The sequence below is a fragment of the Prionailurus bengalensis genome, chromosome B3, assembly GCF_016509475.1.
Source record: "Prionailurus bengalensis isolate Pbe53 chromosome B3, Fcat_Pben_1.1_paternal_pri, whole genome shotgun sequence".
Lineage (NCBI taxonomy): Eukaryota > Metazoa > Chordata > Mammalia > Carnivora > Felidae > Prionailurus > Prionailurus bengalensis.
In genome coordinates, this window is record NC_057355.1 from 37,930,866 (window position 1) to 37,958,038 (window position 27,173).

Sequence of the window (27,173 nt, forward strand, 5' to 3'; positions counted from 1 at the left end):
ACCTGCATACAAACATACAGAGCAGCATTATTCATAACAGCACAAAAGTGGAAACATCCCAAATGCTCACCAACTGCTAAATGAGTAGTTTATTATTCAGCCATAAAAAGGAATAAAGTACCGATACATGCTACAACATGGAAACCTTGATAACGTTACGCTAAGTAGAAGAAGCCACAGGGTGCCTGGGTGGCTCAGTTGGTTGAGTGTCCGACTTCAGCTCAGGTCATGACCTCACAGTTTATGGGTTTGAGCCCTGTGTCAGGCTCTGTGCTGACAGTGCAGAGCCTGTTTCAGATTCTCTGTCTCCCTCTCTCTCTGCCCATTCCCTGCTTATGCTCTCTCTCTCAAAAATAATAAACAAAATTTAAAAATTTTTTTTCATAAAATAAAAAGCCAAACACAAAGGCCACATCCTGCATGATTCCATACGTGAAGAGTACAAAATCTGGAGACAGAAAGTAGATTAGCAGTTGCCATGGACTAGAGGAATAGCGAGTGGCTGCTAATGGCTAAAGAGTTTGTTTCTGGGGTAATAAAAATGTTTTGGAATTAGTGATGATGAGCTTGCACAACCTTGTGAAAATACTCAAAACCAATGAATTGTATACATCAAAATGGTGAATTTTATGGTGATTAAATATGCTATCTCAATAAATGCATATTTTAATATGAAACAGAATTTAGAACACATTATCTACCTTATTATAGTATCAACCTACCAAAGATAACTTCTGAAAATGTCTTGCAAGGCACGAACTAGTTACTTTAGTTACACACTAAGAATCCACCAAATAAACTAAGTATAAGAAAAAATGCTGAAGGACACCTTAGTAGCTCAGTCAGTTAAGTATCTGACTCTTGATTTCAGCTTAGGTCACAATCTCAGAGTTGTGACTTCGAGCCCCACGGTGGGCTCCATGCCGACAGTGCAGAGCCAGCCTGGGATTCTCTCTCTCCTCCTCCCCTGTTCACATGTGCACGCACACTCACTCTCTCAAAATACATAAATAAACTTTAAAAAAATGTTGTGTTTTAATGGGCTAGAAACTGAAAAACTGAATATATAAAATCTAAAGACTGCTTTGATTTAAAATGGGTAAATAACAATGATGACATTACTTCAGGAACAGGGTACCAAGAAATCTACATTTTGCCATAATATTCAGACCAAGAAAGAGTTACCAAAATAGAAATGAATGAAAAATACAGATGAAAGGAAAGGGCTAGAGTCCAAAGAAAACTAAACACATCTTGGCTAAACAGCTGTGTTGAAAAACAATTTCTTATCTTGCAATTAAGAACCGATTTCTTTGTAAAAGACACAGGACATTGGGTTAATAGATTTCTTTAAAAGAAAATCTGTTTTGGCTATTGAAACATTAAAAGACAGAACATCTGTTTTGCAAGTAAAGACAGATTGTATGGAAGAATCAAATATCAAACCACCGATTAGGCCAGCATTTAATCTGTTCTATTTAAATTTTCAATAAAAGTAAATGAAATTACATTCTTGAAACTATAGCTCAGCTGTAAATATTTAACACCAGGAACCTCTAAAACTAGATGTTTTAGAGTATAAAGGAGGTCATTACTGGTATATTGTAATTATTTTTAATTCTACTTGACATCTATATCAGAACCAGGTTTTAAAGCACTCTGCCTCCCAAGTCATTTTAAAAGTATTATAATAGGGAAAACTCACCATCCATGAATTCTGTACATATTGAAATCCTGTTTTCTACGAAAAATGCACCATAAAACCCTATGATATATGATGAATCACACTGTAATAAAAATAAGACAAAAATAGTTAAAAAAAAAAAACAACCAAAACCCTGCAAGTCAATACCATAAGCTGCTTTGTAAGAAAAAAATGACCAAGGGAAAATTACCTTATAAAGAATTTCCAATTCAGACATAATTTGCTTCTGAAGTTCCAGTGTAATATCTAACAGTATGACCTAAATACAGAAAGGAATCAACATTCACACATATATTCATCTTTAAATTAAATATAGCTATACTCACTATGAAATATAAAAAGAAAAAATATGGTGTTTCCTCTATTCATTGCCCCTTTCTCCTCTCCACCACTATAACCCTCAGGAATATAAACTGTATCCACATCTGCCTAACCTTTTGTATTGGGGGAGGTGGTATAGAAGTGATTGATGGGACCAAGGAGAAAGCCAGGTCTCAAAGGTCAGTATTAATGGCTTTAAAAGTCAGTTAAGTTATAACACCCTTAATTTATACACCCTATTTTGGCCACATTGGTTATTTCCAGAAGAGGAAGAAAGGAATGACCCTGAAACCATTTGAAAAAATTGTCTTGTAATTCAGACACAAGGCGATGAGCAGAGAGGATGATGAGTAAAAATGACATTTAAAGTAGGCTTTTTAGAGAGAAATAAGGAGTTTTTAAAATACATCATCTTTTTATAGTCTTCAGTCACATTTCTTTGCTAATACTGAAAAAAATGCTGGAGCTTGAAGGAACCACAGAAATGATTTCATCTAATTCTCTTCTTTTAAAGGAGGAAACCAAGGTTCTGAGAAGCCACAAAGCCTGGCAATGTCAAGGTCCCTCCCCGACTCTGAGGACTGTGTACTTTTTAGAACGTCCTGTGGTGGTTTATGGTTTTCCTTAACACATCAACCACTGAGTCAGATTCATGACACAGGAATGAAAAACAATTTACAAACTTACCTAGAATAAATTCTAGTTTATTTCAAACACTTATTTCTTAAGAAAGGAGACCATCAACTGTTCAAATTTTACTCAACAGTTCAGTGAAGCCAATTCAAGGGAAATTGTTTTTACTTAAAAAAGACAATGCTGAGAATCAAATAGGTGAAAGGCAATTTTTAAGATTTGTGGCAGAGTTTCTGACTCTAGACATTTCTAGACAAAAACTTAACATTCACAATTACCATGATAGTGCAGTTATATACCATCCAATACTGAACTACATTTTGTGTTACAACTGCAGAATATATACACTCATACTGGGGAAAAAAACCATAAATTATGAATTGCAAACTGCTGACAGAGCAGGGAAAGAAAAAGATAATTCTAAAACACACATTTTATAGTACTGACATCCATTTGAGGAAGGGGAAAGGGAAGAGGAAAAAAAGGCATGGCCAGTTTCTATCAAGAGTTTGCTTTAGGGTTATTTATAAAAGCTCTCACTAAACCTGATTGTAAGTGTAATACAAAACTGCCAAGAAACATTTAAACGTTTCTCTCGATCAATAGTCATTTGCCAACAATATTCACTTACATTTTTGTTCCTATATAAAACTTAGTGACAAAATTAATTCATCGAGTGTTGTTTCAATTCCATGCCATAAAATATCAGAACTTTTCACACCACCATGTCAAGTACAGGGCATCTTTCACCCTCAAAAACTGCTAAAAGGAATGAACGTATTATTTACCTTAGAGCAGTGGTTCTCAACCCTGGCCTCAGGTTATCATTACTTTTATATAAAGGTATTTATATAAATACATGACGGCACTCTAAACAAGTCCTCATGCTCAGAACTTACCCTAGAATAACGGAATCAATCTTGGGTTGGGCCCACATCTTAATATTTTTTAAAAACTCTCCAGCCGATTTCTACTCCACAGTAAGGTTGAGAACCACTTATCTAAGGTTTCAAAAATGCCATTTATTCAGTATTCAGTATGACCACTAAGATATACCACATCTCCAGGCCCCCAACCCAGAAATGATTCACCACAACCAGCCAACACCTTACCGTTAACCCCAAACTACTGGCTATAAACATATCATTCCCTTGATCAAGAACCTTAATTAGGTTCCCTTGTCCTAGCATAACGTTAGCATAACTCTAGCATGACATTCAAAGAATTCTTCCACAATCTGGTGGTTCTAACTCCTTTTCCCACTACTCCCCACCACAAACCCAATCCTCATGTGAAACCAGATGATTTGGAAAACAGCTATGCCCACCACCACACCACAAATGTAGAAACTAGGTGCTTTGTACTGGGGTCCACACACATGTCCTGTGCCTTCCTCACTTCCAGTCTTAATGATGCCTCCACTTGAGTTGTGCTTCCTCGCTCTACTCCACACTTAGTGTCTTTCTTTCTTTCTTCCTTCCTTCCTTTCTTTCTTTCTTTCTTTCTTTCTTTCTTTCTTTCTTTCTTTCTTTCTTTCTTTCTTTCTTTCTTTCCAGAGAGTGCATATGCACGTGAGCAAAGATGGGCAGAGGGAGAAGGAGAGAGAGAATCTTAAGCAGGCTCCACAATCAGTGCAGAGCCCTATGTGGGACTCGATCACATGAACCATGAGATCATGATCTGAGCCAAACTCGAGAGTTGGACGCTTAACCAACTGAGCCACCCAGGCGCCCCATTGTAAAACCTTTTCTATCTTTTAGATGAGCCTGAATGCTGCCACCACCTCTATGAAGCCATCCCCAAAGCCCTCTATCAGAATTTATTTCTAGCTCTGGCCCTTGATGTTTCTCCTTATCACATTCTGTCTTGGCACTCATGCCTCACCCCCTAAAACCATAAGCCTAGAGAGAAGAGTGGTTGTAAGCCCTGCAAGGGCAAGGACTGAATCATGGGCATCTTTCTCTGGTCCGCCCCCACTCCCCACCCCCAGCACCCACCACAGGTCTTACTCACAGCAGTGCCCATTAAGTGATGTGGGATTTAATTAAAGTGCTCCTTATGACCATAATCCTCTAAATAAGAAGCTGTTTCTAGACAGGAAAGAAGTGGATTGCTTGGTTTCTACAAATGAATTTAAAACCAAAGACACAAACAGCAAAATAAATAAAAGTGCCACACTGACCTAAAATGTAGCAAGTAACACTGTATTTGTAGGGCCAATCCATTGCATTCTAATGGGTCTTGATCATTCACGGTATTTGTTATGGTCTGGAAGAGTGGCGATTCCGTAACGGTGCAAAAGTGAATAAAGTAATTTCTGGAACTTAAGAGGGAAAGCAAAATTCACCTCAAAATAACTCTACTGCAATGCTCTTCTATTTTCTGGGAGACTTGGCACTCTAGGTATAAGGTTAATTCTCCTTCCCCTGGGCATTCCTGTGAGTGAGCTTTTAAACTGCTAAAAATAAGTCCAATTCCTTATTTGAAAGCCATGGAAAAAAGCATGGCAAATACTGATTTTCTTTTTGAAGTGCAAGGGAAGTGTGGACTCCCTGAGTCTTCATTATTTTTATTTTTTTCTCCTTAGGAAGAGCTAAATTTCTCCAACTGGGGAGGATGTGCACATGAAGCACTTCATGGAGAAAGGGTTAATGAGAGACTGAAATACCTGCGCACATTTCCGCTGCTCTCCACTACACCTCCAGGACAAATAAGGATGAGTTGTCAAGTTAAATCTAAGCAGTCAAGTGACTGAATTATAATTTACTCTGTGCTCAATTTAAATTAGTGTGAGGCTATTAAAATATACAGTATAAATACGGCAATTCATCACAAGCTGTCATGGATGACTTCATTTATTTGCTGGAGTGGCACACGCTCCACTAAAGGGAAGGAGAGCAAAATCACAGGTCAAATTAAGCCTCTATTCTGTTTTAATTCGCTTATTTAATCTGTGGCGACATAATTGTCTTTTACAGTATGTACAACTCAGAAAGGAAATTTGGGAGGATTACAGTCAGTATACAAATGATTAATCAAATGGTCCATTTAAATGCTAGTTTAAAAGCAGCAGAAACCCAAAGCAGTCAAAGAATGATAATCAGCACATGCTATATACAAGCTAAGAAATTTCCTGTTAGATGACTTTTTCCCAATCGGAATATAAAAAATATTAGGAAATACATTAAGCTGTACTCTTTGAAGGATTGTACAGAAACATTAATGATATAAAAAGGTTCCGTATGCAAGATGGCTAACAGTGTTTTTATTTGTTTTCTGCTCTACTTGTTTGCGACTGTCTTGCATATCTACACCCCTCCCCCTAAAATAAAGCTAGTTAGAGACACATTTCATGAGTTATAGTCATTATCAAACAGTTATCTTTAAAATACAATTAGCATTTTTCAAAATGGTCTCTTTAAGGTATAAATTGTCTGAATTCAGTGGTGTAAAATAAAAATCCAAGGTATTTCTATTCCTCCCAAAGTTCAACTTGCTTTTTAAAATATCTGAATTAATGGCAGCTCTTCCTGCCCACAGATACTTGTCCCCGTGCTTCGATAAAACCACCTTTTTGCACCACACACACACACACACACACAAATACTAATAATAAAATAAAATAAAATATCTGAAGTAATGATTTCCCACCTTTAAAGTCTGAAAGGGGAAACACTATGATATTCTTTTGTTGGTCTAAAACATAAGAAGATTTAAAAGTATAAAAAATACAAATATTTTGAGTAGGAAGAGAAAAGTAACAGATTTTCAAGGACTTTCCTCTGACTGTACCCACAGACATTCAAAGTGCTGGTCCAACTGACCACTTGGCTTGGGATATTAAATTTCCCACATCATTCTATGCAGGCATCAGAACCCTGCAGGTGATTCTGTTTAGACAAGGACTGTGATTTGCTGCTCTTCGCAATCCCTCTGTGACACAAGGCAGCCCCATCTTGCAGCTGAGGTCACAGAGAGGTTTAAGTGACATGCTTGAAGTCACACAAAAGTCAGGAGAGGGTCAGGAAAAGATCAAATGCACTTCTAACTCTTAACCTTTCATTTCACCCTTTAATATATATATAAAAAAAATAAGCTAAGAACTACTCTGGGTGAGAGCAATGGTCCATACAAAGAACACTATGGGATATTTTGTATGTGAGCTGAACCTGCTTTCAAGATGCTACTTCAAAAGATGAATGAGTGAACTAAAGAACGAATGAAAGAACCAAATTTATCTATTCAGTCATTTAACAAATTATGTGTTGAATACCTCATCATTACATGGAGTGCTCTATCTAGGCCCAAATGCAAAGTTCAGCATGATTCAATGAGTAAGACAAGAAGATAAATAAGTCTTTTCTTTACTTACAAAGAGATTTCTTTCAATGTAAGAGAGGGAAGGCACATGTATATTAACAGCCAAATACAAGGCAGTATGTGATAACATCCACAAGAGACACATACAGAGAATTCTAGAGAGTTTCAAAGGACAAAGTGAGTGAGTGAGAGATAGACCATACGTGACAGGATTTCTCTAAGTAAGTTCAATAGAGGACCAGGCTTTGGAGCTGACCCTTGAAGGGTGTTAAGAATTTTGATAGGTAGAGACATGGGTGAAGGCATTCTAATTAGAGAAAAATATGTGAATCAAAGTGCTGAAGTGTGAAAGTACCTGGGTTCAGATAAAGCAAGGAGTTCAACTTAAAAGAAGCACAGCATTCAGACACATAAGATATGCTATAAAAGTAGGCTGATGACATATTGTGCAAGATCTTGAGTTTCACCCCATAGAGTTCTTAGTTTATTTGGGAGTTATATAGAGCCTTTCAAGCCTTCTGAGAGGGAAGACATGAGACCACAACTATGCTTTAGGAAGCCAAATCTGAGGGTAGCGAACAGCAATACAGGACACAGGTTGGAAGGAAGCATGAACCTGGGGAAGACTTGCCTGACTTCAAATCCTGGTTCTATTACTTATTAGTTACGGGGCCTTAGGCAAGCTACTTATTTTTAAAGTTTATTATTTTGAGACAGACAGAGGGAGAGAGAGAGAACGAACATGTGCTCATGAATGGGGGAGGGGCAGAGAGAGAATCCCGACACGGGGCTTGAACCCATGAACCATGAGATCATGAGCTGGACGCTCAACCAACTGAGCCACCCCGGTGCCCATGGACAAGCTATTAATTAATTAATTAATTAATTATTACATGAGAAAAACATGTAGAGTGCTCAGCACAGTATAAATGATCAATAAATGGTAGCCTCTATTTCTGTGAGAACAGTTTAAACATTGGTCAGTGTCTGACAAGAGACAAAACAAGCATCTGTACTGGAGAAGTGACGAGGAAGGAAGAGATCCAAAACAAAACCAAACCCAGAACAATTAACAGGCTTCCAAACATTGACAACAGCTACAACAGGACAGTGATCTTTGAGACACCGAAAGCAAATGAGAGGAGCCCTATGATTGTCCAGCTTACTGACTAGAGAGTGTCTAGGCCCCTGTGCTGGGAGGGAAATCCAGGCAAAGCTCAGCCATCTCCCTAAGTTGAGGACATGGAACTGGGGTGTGAGGAAGCCACAGCAGCTAGAGTTCCCTGACAGAACACCAAAGGGAGAGGGCTCCAGGGATGTGCTAAGGGACCCCCTGGAGTCTTCAGTGGATTAATGATCAATCAGCATCTGAAAGTCAGGGAACTAACACTGAGGCCAGGGAAAGAACTGCCAGAAAGACCAGAGAAACAATCCCCAGACCTCACACTAGGCAGAAAGAGTTTGCACTCCCACCAAGCAGTGTGGAAAATCCCGTAATGGTCAGGGCATTAGTGGAGTATTCAGAAGACTGTCACCTTAATTGTGTGGGGTTAAATAAGTTCCCAACTAACCACTGGGCTGGTCCCATCTAATAAAGCTTAAGAGTAAGTCTTGAAAGGATCAAACTTTCACAGTCACTAAATAGCATCTCAGAATAAGCTGAAAAGTATTTATAGCAATGCAAAAATATCTAGTATCTAGTATGAGACACAACTGGCATCCAATCAAAAATGATAAGATGTTTTAGGGTGCCTGGGTGGCTCAGTTGTTAAGCATCTGACTTCGGCTCAGGTGATGATCTCACAGTTGGTGAGTTCGAATTGCACATCCTGTGAGATTGTGCCCTGCTTTGGGTGAGCACAAGCCCCATATCAGGTGAGCACAAGCCCTGCATCAGGTGAGCACGAGTCCCACTTCGAGTGAGACTGAGACCCACTTTGGGTGAACATGAGCCCCGCATTGGGAGAGCTCAGGTCGGGTGAGCATGAGCTCCACTTCTCTGTCACTTGTGGGATTCTCTTCTCTCTCTCTCACTTGCACCCTCGTTCTCTCTCTCTCAAAAAGAAAAAAAAAAGAGGTTTTAAAAATAAGAAAATACAACCCAAAATGAGGAGAAAAGGTAATCAGTCAAAACTGATCCCAAATGACACATACCCTGGAATTAATAGACAAAACCATTAATAAAATTATATTCCACATATTCCATAACTACATTACATACATACAAGAAGGTAGAAGGAATACTGAGCATGTTAAGACACAGAAGATATAAAAAAGACCCACATAAACTTCTAGGGATCAAAAGTACAATGCCTGAGATGAACAATACACTGGACAAGAGTAATAGTAGATTAGACAGTGTAGATAAAAACTTGAGTACCTGAAACAGAAACTATCCAAAAATGAAACATTAGAGAGAAAAAAAAGACTAAAACAAATAACAGAGGATCATTTTAGTATGGGACAACATCAAGTAACCTAACACAGATGGAATTTAAGTTCCCAAAGTTGGGGGAGGAGGTATAATGGCTAAAAATTTCCCAAATTTGATGAAGGCTAAAAATCCACAGAGCCAAGAACCTCAACAAATCCTAAACACAATAAAACCTTGGTTTGTAAGTAACTTGTTCTGTGAATGTTCTGCAACACGAGCAAACAGTTCTAATAAATTTTAACTTGATAAATGAGCGATGGCTTGCAATATGAGCAGTACGTGATGCCGAATGTCACATGTTTACAACTGAGCCAAAGGTGTTCTCTCTCTCTCTCTCTCTCTCTCTCTCTCTCATTGTAGGATTGCGGGTGATCATCTCCCATGCTTGGATGGTTGGTTTCAGGCCACACAGTTTGGCAGAAGTCAGTGATTTTTCAGAACATTGGAAGGTGCCCACAACTGGCACTTGTGCATTTTTTTGTTACTTCAGATCACTTATAGACAGTCCTTTGCTTTTCCATACAAGATTAGCTTATGAATGCTTTGCTTCATTCTAGGTCAGCCTGACTGCAGATATAGACCCCTTCCTCTGCTGCCTTATTGCCAGTTACATTAAATACAGTGTACGACAAGAGTTTATTAACACTGTACCATAGTCAACATCCATGTGAGTGTATATATACAATGGCTCCCGTGCAGAAAAAGATTCCATTGAGCCAATAGATAGCAGTGATTCCGTTAGTGATAGTGAAAGTCATCCTACACAATAATCCTCCTCTCTCTTGTCTCCCTCATACCAGCCACAAAGGTTTTTTTGTTTATTTTTCTTTATATTTTATATTTTCTTTATTATTTTGTATTACATTACAGTATTATAATCATTCTTTTTTTATATAATTTTTTTTTACTTTTTTTTAGTTTTGAGACAGAGACAGAGTGTGAGTGGGGGTGGGGCAGAGAGAGAGGGAGACAAGAATTCAAAGTGGGCTCCAGGCTCTGAGCTGTCAGCACAGAGCCTGACATGGGCTCGAACTCACAAACTGTGAGATCACGACCTGAGCCAAAGTCGGGTGCTTCAACTGTGAGGCACCCAGGCGCCACTTGTAATCATTCTTATGTGAATATTTTTGGGTTATGGAACAAATCATCTGAGTTTACATTATTTCTTATGGGGAAGTTCACTTTGATATACAAGTGCTTTAGATTACAAGCATGTTTCCAGAATGAATTACGCTCTCAAACCAAGGTGTGTGTGTGTATATATATTTTTTAAACCAAACGTAGTTAACTGTTGACAACTGAGGAACCTGGAGGAAGCATCTTATAACTTTTCTGTAAGTTTAAGTAATTTTTTAAAAAAGTTTCCAAAAAAAATGTTTTAAATGATATTAGGGTAGGAAAGAACAAAGTATATCAAGATGACCAGCCTCACAAGCCAGTCTGGCAGGTGCAATTAAAAAGCAGAAATTGTGGGGCGCCTGGGTGGCGCAGTCGGTTAAGCGTCCGACTTCAGCCAGGTCACGATCTCGCGGTCCGTGGGTTCAAGCCCTGCGTCGGGCTCTGGGCTGATGGCTCAGAGCCTGGAGCCTGTTTCCGATTCTGTGTCTCCCTCTCTCTCTGCCCCTCCCCCGTTCATGCTCTGTCTCTCTCTGTCCCAAAAATAAATAAAAAACGTTGAAAAAAAAAAGTTTAAAAAAAAAGCAGAAATTGTGAGAATGGACTAAAATACAAGACCCTTATACGCTGGCTATAAGAAATTTATCTCAAATAAAATGACATAACAGGTTAAAAATAAAAGGCTATAGCATGCTAACACTAGTCAAAATAAAGCTGCAGTAGCTATCTATGTTAATATCAGACAATGTAGATTTCAGAGCAAAGAATATTATCATGGCCAAAGAAGGGTCACTTTGTAATGAAATAATAAAGGGGCCAATTCATCAACAAGACATAACACTCCTAAATATGCCTAACAGATTTGCAAAAAACATGAAGTAAAAGATGAAAGAACTGCAAGGAAAAAAACAGACAAATCCACAATTATTGCTGGGAATTTCCACACCCATCTTTCAACAGTTGACAGAACAAATAGATAAAAAGCAGTAAAGCATACAGAAATTTTGAACACTGTCAGCCAATTTGATCTAATTGACATTTACACAACACCCTATAAAACAGACTATACATTTTTTTCAAGTGCACAGGAAACACTTAACCAAGATAATTCATATCCTGGGCCATAATACAAATCTCAGTAAACTTAAAATAATTCCAATTATAGACAGTATGTTCTCTGACCACAACAGACTTAAATTAGAAACCAATAATGGAAAGATATCTAGAAAATCTCTAAATATGTAGAAACTAAATAACATACTGCTAAGATTTAATAAAAGAAACTCTGCCTGTTTTGAAGAAATAGCACATTTCTTTCTTTCAGAGTATGACTATTAAATAAGTTACTTGGATTTTGCATTGGCAGCCAAGAAGCTCAGGGCTAAACTAAAAGTTTAAATAGAATAACTATATCTACTCTTAAATCATTCATTCATTCAACTCAGATGAAGTTTCAACACAGCAATAATGTCTACTTTTTTTTTTTTTTTTTTTTACTAGGCTTCACGCCCAGTGTGGAGTCCAACATGGGGCTTGAACTCACAACCCTGAGATCAAGACCTGAGCTGAGATCAAGAGTCTAATGCTTAACTAGCTGAGCCACCCAGGAACCTCAATCATACCTACTCTTAAATGATTCATTCAATCAACTCAGCTTCAACATCTAGTATGTTTTATAAATTTTATAGACTCTAGGAATATATGGTGACAACAATATAGTCCTTGCTCTAAAGCTCAGTTTTATGGTCAGGTCTGGTAGACAGCATATTTGTAAACACCTGCTGTTTGCATTTATTCAAAGTCTCTAACAGCTCTGTTTTAAATGTGTCCTTTCTTTAAAATTGCTCTTAATCCTTTTCAGAAATAGCTATTAGCCCCTTGCCATACCTAACTAAATAATCATGCATGAGAATTTTAATATTAGCCAAGGTTAAGTGTAATTCAAAATGTATGAAATTATGAGAAATTATAATGCCCTTGCAAGGCCAAACAGTTGAGTTTTTTAGATGATTTATAGGGGTGCTCCCTTCTCTTGGACTGAATAACCTAAAGTTGACTGTCTTTAAATATATTATTGACAACCATCTAAGGGTTCTGACATCTAAAGGAACAAATAACTCAACAGATAGGAAAACAGTGCTTGAGCTGGTGAAGGTATCCTGAGAGAAGGAGCTGATTATCACAGCAGGACCAAAGCTTCCATAACCTACCATCCAAATCTTTCATCTCCTCTTTCACAATAACTGTGACTCAAAGCTAACCGGAGAAGGACAAAGTAGTGAGCATTAAGAACTTCAGGAATTTCATAAAACATATCCAGCACTTACCTTTACAGCTAATATTTTCCCACTTGGGACATGATATGCTCTATGGGAAGAAAAAAACATGACAAAATCACTTGGGATTCTAAACAACCTACAGAATGGTTAAGGATGTAAATATAAATTAGAACATATCTGCCAGCAATGGGATATGTGACACTTTCAAAGAACACTCATAACATGAGCAATAGATGTTTCTATCGAGCTTAATGGTTTATACAACGATTTACTATACATTACCTGAAAATAACCCTCTGAGGTAATGTGGGTATTATTATCTTCCTTTTAGAGACTGAGATCTCCGAAGGGCAGAGAAGCTAGGCAGTTTTCCCAAGGGCACAGAGTCAGTAAGTGGCAGAACGACACCTCGAACCCAAGTCTTCTGCCTCCAGATCCTCACAACTGACCATGACTGTGTGTGTGGGAATCTTCTAAGTCTTCGGCTAAACACTGTGCGGAGCCATTTGTAAAGTGGGAGGTTTTCCTTTTGTGTACTTCAACTATATATACAGGTAAACTAAATCTCTACATTTCATCAAAATCATCTCAAAACACATGGGATTAGCTATGGCTTAAGATATAAATTCATATAAGAAATCACAGACTTATCAGGCTCAAGTATGTGGTTCATCTTTTCCTAATTTTAGCATCTCTCAATATTAAAAAAGCTTTAGAAAAGAGACAAGCTCAAATGATCAGATACAGTGAAATGACAATTTAAATCAAGGAAAAGAAACACACTCATTTATGAAAAGGAATAAAAGAATCGGGTTTGCAGAAACAAAACCCCATTACTTCTCATCAAGACCTTTTGTATTTAAGTGACATGTGGCCTTTCACACACGTTCTGCAAGGAAGGTACATTCTGACCATTATCCAGGGACAATCCGTCTTATATAAAAGTGTCTAAACAAACCACACAGTATAAACAAGCACTGTTCTTGCAAGTCCATAAAAGTATAAATAAACAATCGGTTTGCAAGAGTTAAAATCTTGCACTGTAGAGGATTTTGCAAATTGGCCAAAATCAGATTGTTCTTCTTCTCACCCAGCTGTGTTAAGGTGTTTGGGCAGGGAAGATGTGGGACAGTGGAAGTTAACGTCCTAGGAATTCCCTGACTTTACCTGCCAAGTTGCAAAATATATTTACCAGGCTCCCAATAGTTTACTTGGCAATGACTCAGTAGAAAAAATTGCTCATTTCTTAAACAAAACATATATTCTACTATTATCAAAATGAAAATATCAGTTTCTGTTGTTTCAGCAGAAATATCTGTGTGGCTGCTCTCACAAATTTTTTAACAGCTTTATTGAGGTGCAATTATATATGTAAAATTCACTTATTTGAAGTATGTAATTCAAATTTTAGAATTTTAGTAAATTTACTGGCCTTTTGCAATCACTGACAAGTGTTTTTTAAGTGACTGACTCATAAAAATGGTTTCATTATTCAACGTTATTTATTTTTGGGACAGAGAGAGAGAGACAGAGCATGAACGGGGGAGGGGCAGAGAGAGGGAGACACAGAATCAGAAACAGGCTCCAGGCTCTGAGCCACCAGCCCAGAGCCTGACGCGGGGCTCGAACCCACGGACCGCGAGATCGTGACCTGGCTGAAGTCGGACGCCCAACCGACTGCGCCACCCAGGCGCCCCAAAAATGGTTTCATTATTAAGAACCATCAAGTGTTTGTAAATTTTCACACATAAAATGTTACAAATTCAGGTAATACTAGAAAAAACATACATATATAGATATGTGTATATCTATATATGTATATATATGTGTGTGTATATATGTAGATATACACATATCTATATATGTATATACCTATATATTAGTGTTACAAGAAATTTGTTCTGCTTTTCCTATTTGAGTGGACTACAGAAAGTAAACTTAGTCTTTAACAATTAATTGTAAAGAAACCCAAGTGTATCTCACTTAAAGAAAGGCAAGATTATAAAAATTAAGCGGCAACTATTCACCTTACTTAAGAGTTCTTTAACCTGTAAGGTGTCTAAAGACTTTCTCTAAATATCAACCTCTCTAGTATACATAAATACTCTTGCATTTATAAAACTGAAATTTAAAAAATTTTACACTTTGCATCAAGTGGTATACATTTTATAAGAGGAACCCCTATAATATACTGGTTTTAGACAAATTACCATTTAATTTATTATCTATGTTAACATAAGACTTTTAGAATGTGAAGCTACATTTCAGGTCATGATTCGACTCATGATAGATCTGAACTCATACGATAGACTGGTATATAAAAACTAACATTGTGGTATTGTCACTGCCTGACAGAGAAGTTGTTAGATTATGCTAATCTGAAAGGTGATTTGAAGGAAGTTAATAACCTTATTCTGTGCGAATGTAGGTAATATAATATGTAAGATAACAATATATTATTTTCCCCTTGTATACTAGAAATTCTTCCAATTTCCACTTTAAGAAAAAAAAAAGAGGTTAGAGAGGGAGAGAGCCAAAGCATAAGAGACTCTGAAAAACTGAAAACAAACTGAGGGTTGATGGGGGGTGGGAGGGAGGGGAGGGTGGGTGATGGGTACTGAGGAGGGCAGCTTTTGGGATGAGCACTGGGTATTGTATGGAAACCAATTTGACAATTTCATATTAAAATTTTATGTTAAAAAATGAATAAACTTAAAAAAATGCTGCATATTAGAATTCCTAACGAAGGACTAAAATATGAAGATAGAACAGTTGAATGCATACACAAGGATTCAAAAGTTGCAAAAAGAACCGCGGTGCTACTTTGGACAACGAGCAACACTTGGACGTTTGAGACCAACAGCAGTGATAAGGAGATGACTAGAAGATAGTCTAATGTATACACCGTACTGGACAGTTTGGCAACTTAATTAGCTTGTCAAGAAGGCCGATGTCTTTTCCAAAAGAAAGGTCTCCTATTTCCAAGTGAATTAAAAGAGGGAGGCTTGATGATTTAATTATGACGCACGCTAATTCATCCGTGGAAGTTTGGGTTCAATTTCGAGCAATAAAGATGCTGGGAGGTTTGGTTTACAGTGCAATGACAGTACCAGTTTAACATTTAATCATCAGGGAGAAGTGGATGACAAAGGCAAGGCCAGTCATGAGTTGAACGTGTCCCTTAACTTTGCAAATGGCATTCTACCTGGAGAAAAGGAATTTGTTTACTTTCAACAGATACTGCATCTCAATTGTCTTGACCTTCCCCAACACATTAACTATAAAGTGATTAATGAAGTTTGAATGGAGGCTCTGGTTACACCAAAAGACAACTATACACCTCTGCATTGTTTTAATTAACAGCTAACACTTCAAATTAGTTTATTGTTGCTACAGTAATTACCTGTTCCAATGAGTGCATGAAGGAAGCATTTTTATGTTATATTTTGAGTGCTGAGTCCTTGAGTGTTCCAGTTTGTTTGTGACCAGCACAGACCTTCTGGGAACAGTCCCAGCCCTTAAAATTGAGCACACAACAACATATACACTTTTGCAAGGCACAAACTAGTAGCCTGGCATAAATTTTTTGAGTATTTAAAATAACAAGGAGGTGGGTAACAGAGGGCAACACTTACTATCTGTATTTTCTTACTTTCTTTTTTCATTTGGAACAATAGGTTTTAGATGACTAGACAAAAAGTTGGCATCAACTTTTAATTTTGGTACAGAATCAGATAATTTATTGAGATGGTAGGTAATATAAAGAATTGTCTAATCTAATCCTTTCCTTTTACATTGGCTACACCCAAAAGCCAGGGTGAAAAAACTTGTCCCAACTTAACAATCAACGGCAAGGCCAAGATTGGAACTGTGGCAGAATACACACATTTTAGGACCTAAAAGAAATATGTGGTGATGTGTAAGTTTTCTTAACGGCATTCTAGGACAGGGAAGCTCATAATTCAAAACTTAAAAGGTGCGACCTATTTCAGTCAGGCTGAGGACCACCACATCTGAACGTCTCCAGACAAAGAAGCATTCTGCAAGCACTGTCAACCTACCATGAGAGGGAGAAGAGCGAAGGGTGTAGGCTCTTAGTCACTGTCCAGGTTTTGATCCCAGCTCTGCCACTTCTTTTGTTTTTGTTTTTGTTTTTATTTAAATTCTACTTAGTTAATGGGGCGCCTGGGTGGCGCAGTTGGTTAAGCGTCCGACTTCAGCCAGGTCATGATCTCGCGGTCCGTGAGTTCGAGCCCCGTGTCAGGCTCTGGGCTGATGGCTCGGAGCCTGGAGCCTGTTTCCGATTCTGTCTCCCTCTCTCTCTGCCCCTCCCCCGTTCATGCTCTGTCTCTCTCTGTCCCAAAAATAAATAAATAAATAAATAAATAAATAAATAAATAAATAAATAAAATAAATTCTAGTTAGTTAAGATACAGTGTAATATTAGTTTCAGGTGTACAATATAGTGATTCCATACTTCCATACAACACCTGGTGCTCGTCATGGGTGCACTCCTTAATCCCCATACCCACTTCCCCTCTGGTAACCTTCAGTTTGTTCTCTATAGTTAAGAGGCTGTTTCTTTGTTTGCCTCTATCTTTCTTCCCTTTGCTTCTTTGTTTTAAATCCCGCATATGAGTGAAATCATAAGGTATTTATTTCTCTGACTTATTTCACTTAGCATTATACTCTCTAGCTCCATCCATGTTGTTGCAAATGGCAAGATTTCATTCTTTATGGTTGAATAATATTCTACAGTGTGTGTGTGTCTGTGTGTGTGTATATATACAGAGACATACTATATCTTCTTTATGCATTCAGTAGTCGATGACACTTGGTCTGTTTCCATAATTTGGCTACTGTAAATAAGACTGCTATAAACACCAGGGTGTATGTATCCCTTTGGATTAGTATTTTTGCATTCTTTGGGTAGATACCTAACAGTGCAACTGCTGGATTGTAGGGTAGTTCCATTTTTAATTTTTCAAGGAACCTCTGTACTGTCTCCCACTGTGGCTGCACCAGTTTGTGTTCCTACTGACAGTATAAGAGGGTTTCTTTCGCTCCAAATTCTTGCCAAAATGTGTTGTTTCTGGTGTTGTTAATTTTGGCCATTGTGACAGGCATGAAGTGATAGCTCATTGTGATTCTGATTTGCATTTCCCTGATGGAGAGTGATGTTGAGTTTTGTTTTGTTTTGCTGAGCATCTTTTCATGTGTCTGCTGGCTATCTGGATGTCTTCTTTGGAGAAATGTCTGTTCATGTCTTCTGCCCATCTTTAAATTGGATTATTTGTTTTGGGGGGTGTTGATTTGTATAAGTTCTTTATATATTTTGGATACTAACCCTTTGTCAGATGTCATTTACAAATATCTTCTCTCATTCTGTAGGTTGCTTTCTAGTTTTGTTGATTGTTTCCTTTGCTGTGCAGAAACTTTTTATTTTGATGTAGTCCAAATAGTTTATTTTTGCTTTTGTTTCCCTTGCTTCAGGAGACATATCTAGAAACATGTTGCTATGGCTGATGTCAGAGAAATTACTGCCTGTGCTCTTCAAGGATTTTAGGTTTTTAATCCATTTTGCGGGGTTTTTTGTACATGGTGAAAGAGTAGGGTCTAGTTTCATTCTTTTGCATGTTCCAGCTCGGCCACTTCTTAACGTGAACTTAAATTGTTAGAAAACCTCACTGTATCTCAAGTCTGGAAAGCGGAAATTGGTCCCCACCTACAGGGCTGTGAGGATTCAAGAAGATAAGTGCAGGTAAAGCACTGAGGACAAGGCCTGGCACATAGTAAGCATGCATTAAATGTCAGGATCCTGGGAAGTTTTCAGAGCAGCTAGGTGTTTTAAGAATAAAACCTGCTAAAACCGAAAGAGTAAGAGTTCTCTCTGTGCTTTAAGAGTCAGGCTGTGTGCTCTACAAAAGAAGGCTAGTAAAGCTTTAGGAAAGAAGACTGGAAAAAGGCTGCAGTGTATCATTTTTAGTTAAGAAAAGCAAGTTGTATTATTTCATGTAGAACCAACTTGCTGAAGACAAAGAATCAGTCATCTAAAATGCTAGGACTATACCATGTTTCAAGGTCTAGATTTCTTACCATGTTTATCTCTTGCCCGTTACCAAAGCCTATTTTCACTACAGATAGTACCACATTCGGTGTTCATCTCAGCAGAAACACCACCTGCCAATCGTTGTTGCTAAATGAGAAGCCTAATTTTCATTCTTCTGTTAACAGGAAAGCTTTTGTTAATTACTGTTAATATAAGCTACCTTAAAAATTCACATACCTTCTTTTAATATACACCCTCATAGAAGATAAAATAAAAATTTGAGGCCTCTCCTAGTCTTCAGTCTTTAGTATCTGTTATAACACCTAGTACACTGCAGAAAATTGTTTCTATCTATCTCCCATACTGGGCAGGGAACACTACCATGTCCTAATCATCTTTGCATTCTTTATACTCTGCATGAGTCCTGGCCCATGGGAGGTGCTCCGTACCTAATAAATGTTTGAAAAAATGAATACTACTTATGGGTGAAAAGAAAATCTGTCACTTGGATAGAATTCTACATGCATTTAATTAATTGATTCCATAGTCTTAGGAGTAGGAATTATTTTTCCCCAGCTTTACTGAGATATAGTTCTAAATATAACAGGAGGAGAAGTTATTATCATCATCCCCACTTTAAGGGTAGATTTCCAACTGTTGAATCAAAAGTCTTAGAAGGACTCCTTGGTTACTCATTGAGCTCTGCTGCTGCCAATCTCCCTTATCTACACTACTCACTCTGCTCCTCCAAACATCCTCCTGCTTCAGGCCATTCGTACCTACTCCTCAGGCCTGGGACACTCTTCCTCCAATTTCCACCTGGCTTGCTCCATCACTTACTTCAGGTCCAAAGTTACTTTTTTGACTATCTGAGATTAAAAAGCTCATTCTCCTTCTTTATTCTTCATAGAAATTTATCAACACCTAACATCGTTTATTAATTTATTATCTGTCTGCCATCGCTAGAAAGCAAGCTCCATGAAAACAGGTACTTCTGTTTTTTTGTTCCCTGCTGTATCTCCAGTGCCTAAAAACTGTGCTGGGTGCATTTTATGAATATTTGTTGAATGAATAAATGAATACATTTCCTTAATTGCTACAGATCTATTTTTGTTTTTTATTTTTCTTAAGGCAGTTTAAAGTTTTTCTAGGAAACTGCTCAATTTCTGTTTTTAATTTTATCATAAAATTTTCATTGTATCCTCTTAAAAATCTCTGCTCTGTCTAGAATCGTGTCTCCTTTTTTCACCCAAATTTTGTTATTTGTGCCTTCTTTCTGTAACACGTGCTCAATCTTTCCAAGGAACCAGCTGTTGGTTTTGAGTTGTTTCTTGAATTTTGATTTTTTTTTTCTAAGTTTCTTTCCTTCCACTTTCTTTGGAATTAACCCCTGCCATCAAAAATTTTTTTCTTGAGGGGGCGCCTGGGTGGCTCAGTCGGCTGGGCGTCCGACTTAGGCTCAGGTCATGATCTCGCGGTCCGTGAGTTGGAGCCCCGCATCAGGCTCTGTGCTAACAGCTCAGAGCCTGGATGGAGCCTGTTTCAGATTCTGTGTCTCCCTCTCTCTCTGACCTTCCCCCATTCATGCTCTGTCTCTCTCTGTCTCAAAAATGAATAAATGTTTAAAAAAAAATTTTTTTTTAAATTTTTTTCTTGAGTTAGATGTTAAGCCTATTAATATCCAGTTATTCTTCTCTAATGTTTATACAAAAAACTACCCTTTAGGTATGACTGTATCACATGAGCATTCATATATGGTTTTGATCAATTGTGTTCTTATTCCATTATAATATGTGACTTATAAGTTATTCAGATGTGTGCATTTTAATTTCCGAATGTAGGAGAAGGTTAACTTATTAATAATTTCTTTTTTTTCAACTTTTTAAAATTTAAAGTGAGCTGTACACCCAACGTGGGGCTTGAACTCACGACCCCAAGATCAAGAGTCACGTGTTCTACTGACTAAGCCAGCCAGGCACCCCTTAATGATTTCTAAATTAACTACCATCGTCAGAAAAAGTGATCTATATGTTACAAAGTTCAGTGAGACTTGCCTTGTGCCCTAGTATGGTTTTTAAAAATTAAATTTTCTGTACCTGAAAATAATTTATATTCTCATTTGATTGATGAAGGTTTTTTTTTTTTAATGTTTATTTATTTATGTTGAGAGAAGGCATGCATGCAAGAGCAGGGGAGGGGTAGCGAGAGAAGGAGAGAGAGAAATAAGTAGGGTCCACGCTGCCAGTGCAGAGCTCAACGTGGGGCTCAAAGTCACAAACTGCGAGATCATGACCTGAGCTGAATCAAGAGTCAGACGTTTAACCAACTGAGCCACCCAGGCACCCCAAATGATGAAGAGTTCTATATATGACTATGTAACTAACCTGTTAAATGTGATGTTAAAATCTTTTATATCCTTAGTAATTTTGGTCTGATTAATCTACTGAATACTGAGAGGCATTATCCCACTATGACTGAATTTACCAAATTTTCCTTGTAATTCTGAATATTTCTGCTTTACGTATCTTAAGATTATGTTATTAGTTACATGTAAGTTCTGGGCTGTTATGTAATCACAGTCCTCTTCTTCTATCATTATATAGTAGTTTTTTCTATCTCTAATAATACTTTTTACCTTAAGGACTTTTTTTTCTATTATATTAATGTAACCACAGCTTTCTTTTGATTAGTTTTTCCTGGTACCTTCTCCCCATCTTTCCCTTTCAACCTTTCTCTGCTTTTAAATTTATTTATCTGTTTGTTTGTTTTTAGAGAGAGAACCCAGATGAGAACGGAAGAGGGGCTGAGATAGAATCTTAAGGAGGTTCCATGCTCAGTGTGGAGCCTGACGTGGAGCTCGATCCCATGACTCTGGGATCATGACCTCAGCCAAAATCAAGAGTCGGATGCTCAACTGACTGAGCCACCCAGGAGCCCCTCAACCTTTCTCTGTCTTTGTTTTAGGATGTATCCTAAAATAGTCTAAAATAGCACATGGCTTTATTTCTAAAAGTTCAATCTAACCAATCTATTAATTGGCAATATATTTATTGTAATTGCTGATATTTATTGTCTGTTTATATTTGCTGTAATTACTAATACATTTGGATCTATTCCTACCACCAATTCATTTACTTTACACTTTTCTCTCTCTACTTTACTGGATTATTACCCTTTTCTTCCTTCTATTTGTTTTGGAATTCTACATCCATTCTTTTCCTTTTAGTTATTACTTATACAATTTTTAATAATCACCCCTGATTTAACAAAATAGTAAGTTAATTGCTATCTTTATCCTTCTCTCAAACAATATAAAAATCTTAGAATATTTTAATTCCAATTAGCCCTTCTCACTTTATATTATTTTGTCCAGTCTTTTTGTTTGACTTCATTTTGATGTCCCTGAACTAATCACTACTATTGTTGTTTTGTATAGTCAGGTTTATCTGGGGCGCCTGAGTGGCTCAGTTGGTTAAGCATCCAAGTTTGGCTCAGGTCATGATCTCGCTGTTCATGGGTTTGAACCCGGTGTCAGGCTCCGTGCTGACAGCTCAGAGCCTGGAGCCTGCTTCGGATTCTGTGTTTCCCTCTCTCTCTCTCTGCCCCTCCTCTGCTTGTGCTCTGTCTCTGTCTCTCTCTCTCTCTCTCTCTCTCTGAAAAATAAACATTGAAAAAAAAATTTATATAGTTAGGTTTATCTAAATAGTCACCATTCCTTCTTTCATTTTACTCCTTTTTGGATTCAGTTTCGTTCTAGCTAAAGTACTTCCCAGTAATAAACTAACACGTCCTCCTCCCCCATTTATCTTTCTCTCTCTGCCTACACACGTGCGTGCACGCACACACACACATTCTTTTTATTAATTTCTGAAGGTGTATTTATTTTACCCTCACTCTTAAATGACACTTTAACTGAGACAAGTATTTTCTCATAGTCTTTTAAGGATACCATTGTCTTTCAGCTTTTGGTACTGTTGTTCAACTTTTGCTGTACCCAATTTGCTGACCAATACAAAGCCACTGAAGGTTTTTGGATAGATGAGTGATATGATCAGACCTTAACTTAAAAAAAATTTTTTTAATGTTTATTTATTATTGAGAGACAGAGAGAGACAGAGCATGAGCAGGGGAGGGGCAGAGAGAGGGGGAGACACAGAATCCTAAGCAGGCTCCAGGCTCTGAGCTGTCAGCACAGAGCCTGATGCAGGGCTCGAACCCACAAATGGCGAGATCATGACCTGAGCTGAAATTGGACGCTTAACTGACCGAGCCACCCAGGAGCCCCATAAAATCCTTACTCTAGGGGGGCGCGTGGGTGGCTCAGCTGGTTAAGTGTCCGACTCTTGGTTTTGGCTCAAGTCACTTCATGGTTTCGTGGGTTTGAGCCCCATGTCAGGCTGATGCGGAGCCTGCTTGGAATTCTCTCTCTCCCTCTCTATCTGCTTCTCCTCCACTAACACTGTCTCTGTCATTCTCAAAAATAAATAAACTTAAAAAATTTTTTTAAACTTTACTGTGGCTGCAGATTACCACAATACTGTTAAAAAGGAGGAGAAACCAGAAAGGGCAAGGAGCATTTAGAAAGCTGCTACAGTAGTCTATGCAAGTAGTGGTGGTATGAACTCGGGTAGTAATTGTGGATGTGGAAAGGGAGAAAAAAGATACAAAAGACTTCGGTCAGAGAGTATTTATAAAATGTGGGAATGAGCAAAATAAACCTAAAATTTTAAGTTAAGATGACAGAATGAGCAAAATAAACCTAAAATTTTAAGTTAAGTTATGGTATATTTATTAACAAAAACAGAGGAACTTTACCTAGTCAGCTTTAGACTATATAATCCTGTACTTTTTAGCTTCATGAAGGCAGAAACCACATTTACTTCATTCAACAATCCCTAGCATAATACGTAGCATACAGTAGCTACTCAAATATTTAGGAGTTAATAAATAAAGGGGTAGTCAGGAGAAGGCAGAAAGGGGGAAAACGGGGGGTATTGACAATTCCTAAGAGTCTACAGACATCTTCAAACTCCCCTATGATGTATCATAAGCCACTAAAGATAATAATAAAAACAGACTCTGGAATATTAAGGTATTAAGAAACTCATCCAAGGGCGCCTGGGTGGCTCAGTCGGTTAAGCCTCCGACTTCAGCTCAGGTCACGATCTCGCGGTCCATGAGTTTGAGCCCCGCGTTGGGCTCTGGGCTGATGGCTCAGAGCCTGGAGCCTGTTTCCGATTCTGTGTCTCCCTCTCTCTCTGCCCCTCCCCCATTCATGCTCTGTCTCTCTCTGTCTCAAAAATAAATAAAGGTTAAAAAATTAAAAAAAAAAAAAAAGAAACTCATCCAAGTTAATAAGAGTTCATGAGTGGCAAATACAGGATTCAAATTTGGGTCTATCTCAAGTCAGCCCTTGGGCTATTTCCAGTACAGACAGCATACACATAGAGAATAGTTTACAATAAGGTTAGTTCAGGATATGTGTGAATGTAGAAGGTGGGATTCAAGAAAAGAATACATTAAAATTCCACCTACCAGATTCTCTACCTTGTGGTTTGTGTGGTTGGATTTTTTGTATTTATTTATTTTGAGAGCGAGCGAGAGGAGCATGCACACACACAAGTGCGCAGGGGAGGGGAAAAGAGAATGCGGGGGGAGGGGGGGGAGAGAATCCCAAGCAAGATCCACACTCAGCACAAAGCCTGACGTGGAGCTGAATCCCATGACAGCAGGATCACAACCTGAGCCGATAGCAAGAGTTGGACATTTAACCAACTGGGCCACCCGTGCACCTCTACATGGTTGAATTTATCCATTGGCATCAACTACTCTACTGCCTTACAATACTTCACATGTTGCTTTTATGAATTATTGTTTCTCTTCAAAGTCATTGTTTCACTTCACCAGTGTATGCTTTATTTAACTATGTTGTAAACTCTAATTACTAATTAAATATGATAGTAAATTCTTAATATAGGGCCTATGTCTTCTCCTACTTTAAGTTTCATGGGCAGTGTCAAGGTCCATTTTATTCATTTCTGTATCTCCAACTGCTACCACAGTATATGACACCCTTTCCTCCTAGAAACTTAGTTTATATGTTAACAAATACTTAAATGTATGTCTCCCAATTGCCAAGCACAATGAATGGGCATTGTGGATGGGACAGAGGACAAACCACAGTCCCTGCTCTAAGAGTTTACGTTCTAGAGGAAAGACTGACCATAATCAAATAACTACACAATTCTGTCAGGTAGGGGAAGTACAATTAAAAAGAATAAAAGTAAGGACCAAGTGACAAGTGGCCAAGATTAGGAGCATTTTTTTTTTTTTTTTTAGGGGTAGGAAGGACATCAGGGAATGTCTCTCATCAGGTTACATTTGAGCAGTAAGGGACCACACCAAAGTTAGACATCTGAAAGAAGAGGACTCAAGGCAGAGGAGATGCAAGTTCAAAGGCCCTGAGGTAGAGGTGGAATAAATAACAGAGCTAGCTGTGCAAGACAAGGTCAGAAGGGTAATGGGAAGACAGACTGTGTAGTACTATTTAGGCCATGGTGAGAACTCCAACTATTATTCTGAGAGGCCACGGCAGGAGGGGAGAGAGCTTATATTTTAGATCGTTTTGGCTGCTAGATGGAGAGAACACATTGCAGGGAAACCAAGGATAGGGACTGGGAGACTTGATGGGAGGTTGCTGAAATAATCCTAGCAAGAGATAATAGTGGCTTAGACTTTGCTGGTAGGAAAAGAGTGGTGACAGGTGGCTGGTATCTTAAAGGAGTTTTGAGGAAGAGCCAACAGGATTTGTGAGTAAATTTGGTGGACGGTCTGAGAGAAAAATAAGGATCAAGAGTGCCTGCAAAGTTTCTATCATGAGCAACTTGTAGAAGAGAGTTTCCATTTACTGAGACTGGAACAAGTGCAGAAGGAGCAGCTTTCGGGGAAATCAAGAGTTCAATTTTGGGTAATTCTGACATGCGTAAAAGACGTCCAACTGGTAATGAGATAGGAGTTTGAAGTTTAGGGCAAAGGACTATGTAGGAGATGTGCTTTTGGGTTTCATCAACATATGAATGATACGCAAAGCCATGGAACCACAAGAGCTCTCTTAGGAAATAAATTAATTAGAGACAAGGTCTGAGGACTGAACCCGAGGCACTCCAAATTCAGAAGTCGGAGAGATGAGAAGAAACCAGTAAAGGAGATGAAACAGTGCACACAGTCAGCCAGCAACAGAACCCGGGAATGGTGTCCCTGAGGCCCTGAAGGTTGGGGTTACTCCCCACACTGCCAAGTGCAGGAACTTGCCCAGAGTAGGGACTCAAAAAAAATCACGTGACTGATTTCAAAGCCATACTTGGGGACAAATGCAATTAATTCTGTTATAGGTTTTTGAAATTTTAAAGAAGGGTCTAATACAATATATACAAGGCTAAAAAAGGTGGGCTCACTTTCATATAAATCCTAATGAGAATTTGTTAAAAGACACATCAGTCTGGTGAATAAACTGAATTTCTCTAAGAATCTTTAAAAGTGTGTAAGGAAAAGAAAAATTTCAAAACAAACTGTTAAGAAGTCCTACAGTCACACAGGACATAAGGGAGAAACAACCTGTGTTCATTTTCCAACATCTGGACTCCCACACAAATTTATGTCATGCCTAAGATCAACTGCATCTGTATTTTACAATGTTTACTGAAATTATTTACGCTTAGAATTTCAAGTTCTAGGAGAACCAAAAAAATATCAATCGTCCCAGCTGACTCCTGTTCATAAAATAAATAACCTAGAGCTGATCATATATTTTCTCATAAAGCTTGTACAATCTCATACAATTAAAGTAGGCAACTAATTTCTACAGCACTATTCTGCACATTAACTTCTATACACGCTCTAATCAAATTAATTTCAATTGTGAGCAGAAAAAAATTTATAACAGGGAGGATCTGTGCTTCTCTACCGATTGTGAGGTAGGATATAATTTCAGAACGGAGGGGCCGGCCTACAATATGACTGTAAATATTTCAAGGTTCAGTAAAACTGATATGTTAGAAATGCCAATTTGTTAGCAAAATGGTCATTAAAATGAATAGGGAAACAAACACCTTTCCCTGTTTTTGCCCCTTGGAACAAGGATCTCAAGAGTAACTGCATGTGTGATAACTTTTAATCACAGTGGCAAAACCAGGGCTCCACGGTCCCTGTCCTGTGCAGGAGAGAGACCGTCTTTCACACACCATGTGGAGTAAACACCACTGACGTAAGTTCTACTTCTCACATAACATACTGCAGAGGTTAGTGAAAAGAGGAACA

At 38.1% G+C, this 27,173-nt stretch overlaps 1 protein-coding gene across 6 annotated transcripts in view; it reads right to left on the reverse strand.

Annotated features, from left to right (window-relative positions):
* Positions 1-27,173, reverse strand: part of MAP2K5 (mitogen-activated protein kinase kinase 5) — a 273,046-nt gene that overhangs the window by 168,912 nt on the left and 76,961 nt on the right. For all 6 annotated transcript variants that reach the window (XM_043555086.1, XM_043555085.1, XM_043555088.1 and 3 more), the window contains exons 9-11: positions 12,857-12,896; positions 1,896-1,964; positions 1,706-1,787 (exon numbers count right to left, since the gene is read on the reverse strand). In XM_043555086.1, coding sequence (XP_043411021.1) covers positions 1,706-1,787; positions 1,896-1,964; positions 12,857-12,896 — 191 coding nt within the window. The remainder of the gene's footprint in view (positions 1-1,705; positions 1,788-1,895; positions 1,965-12,856; positions 12,897-27,173) is intronic.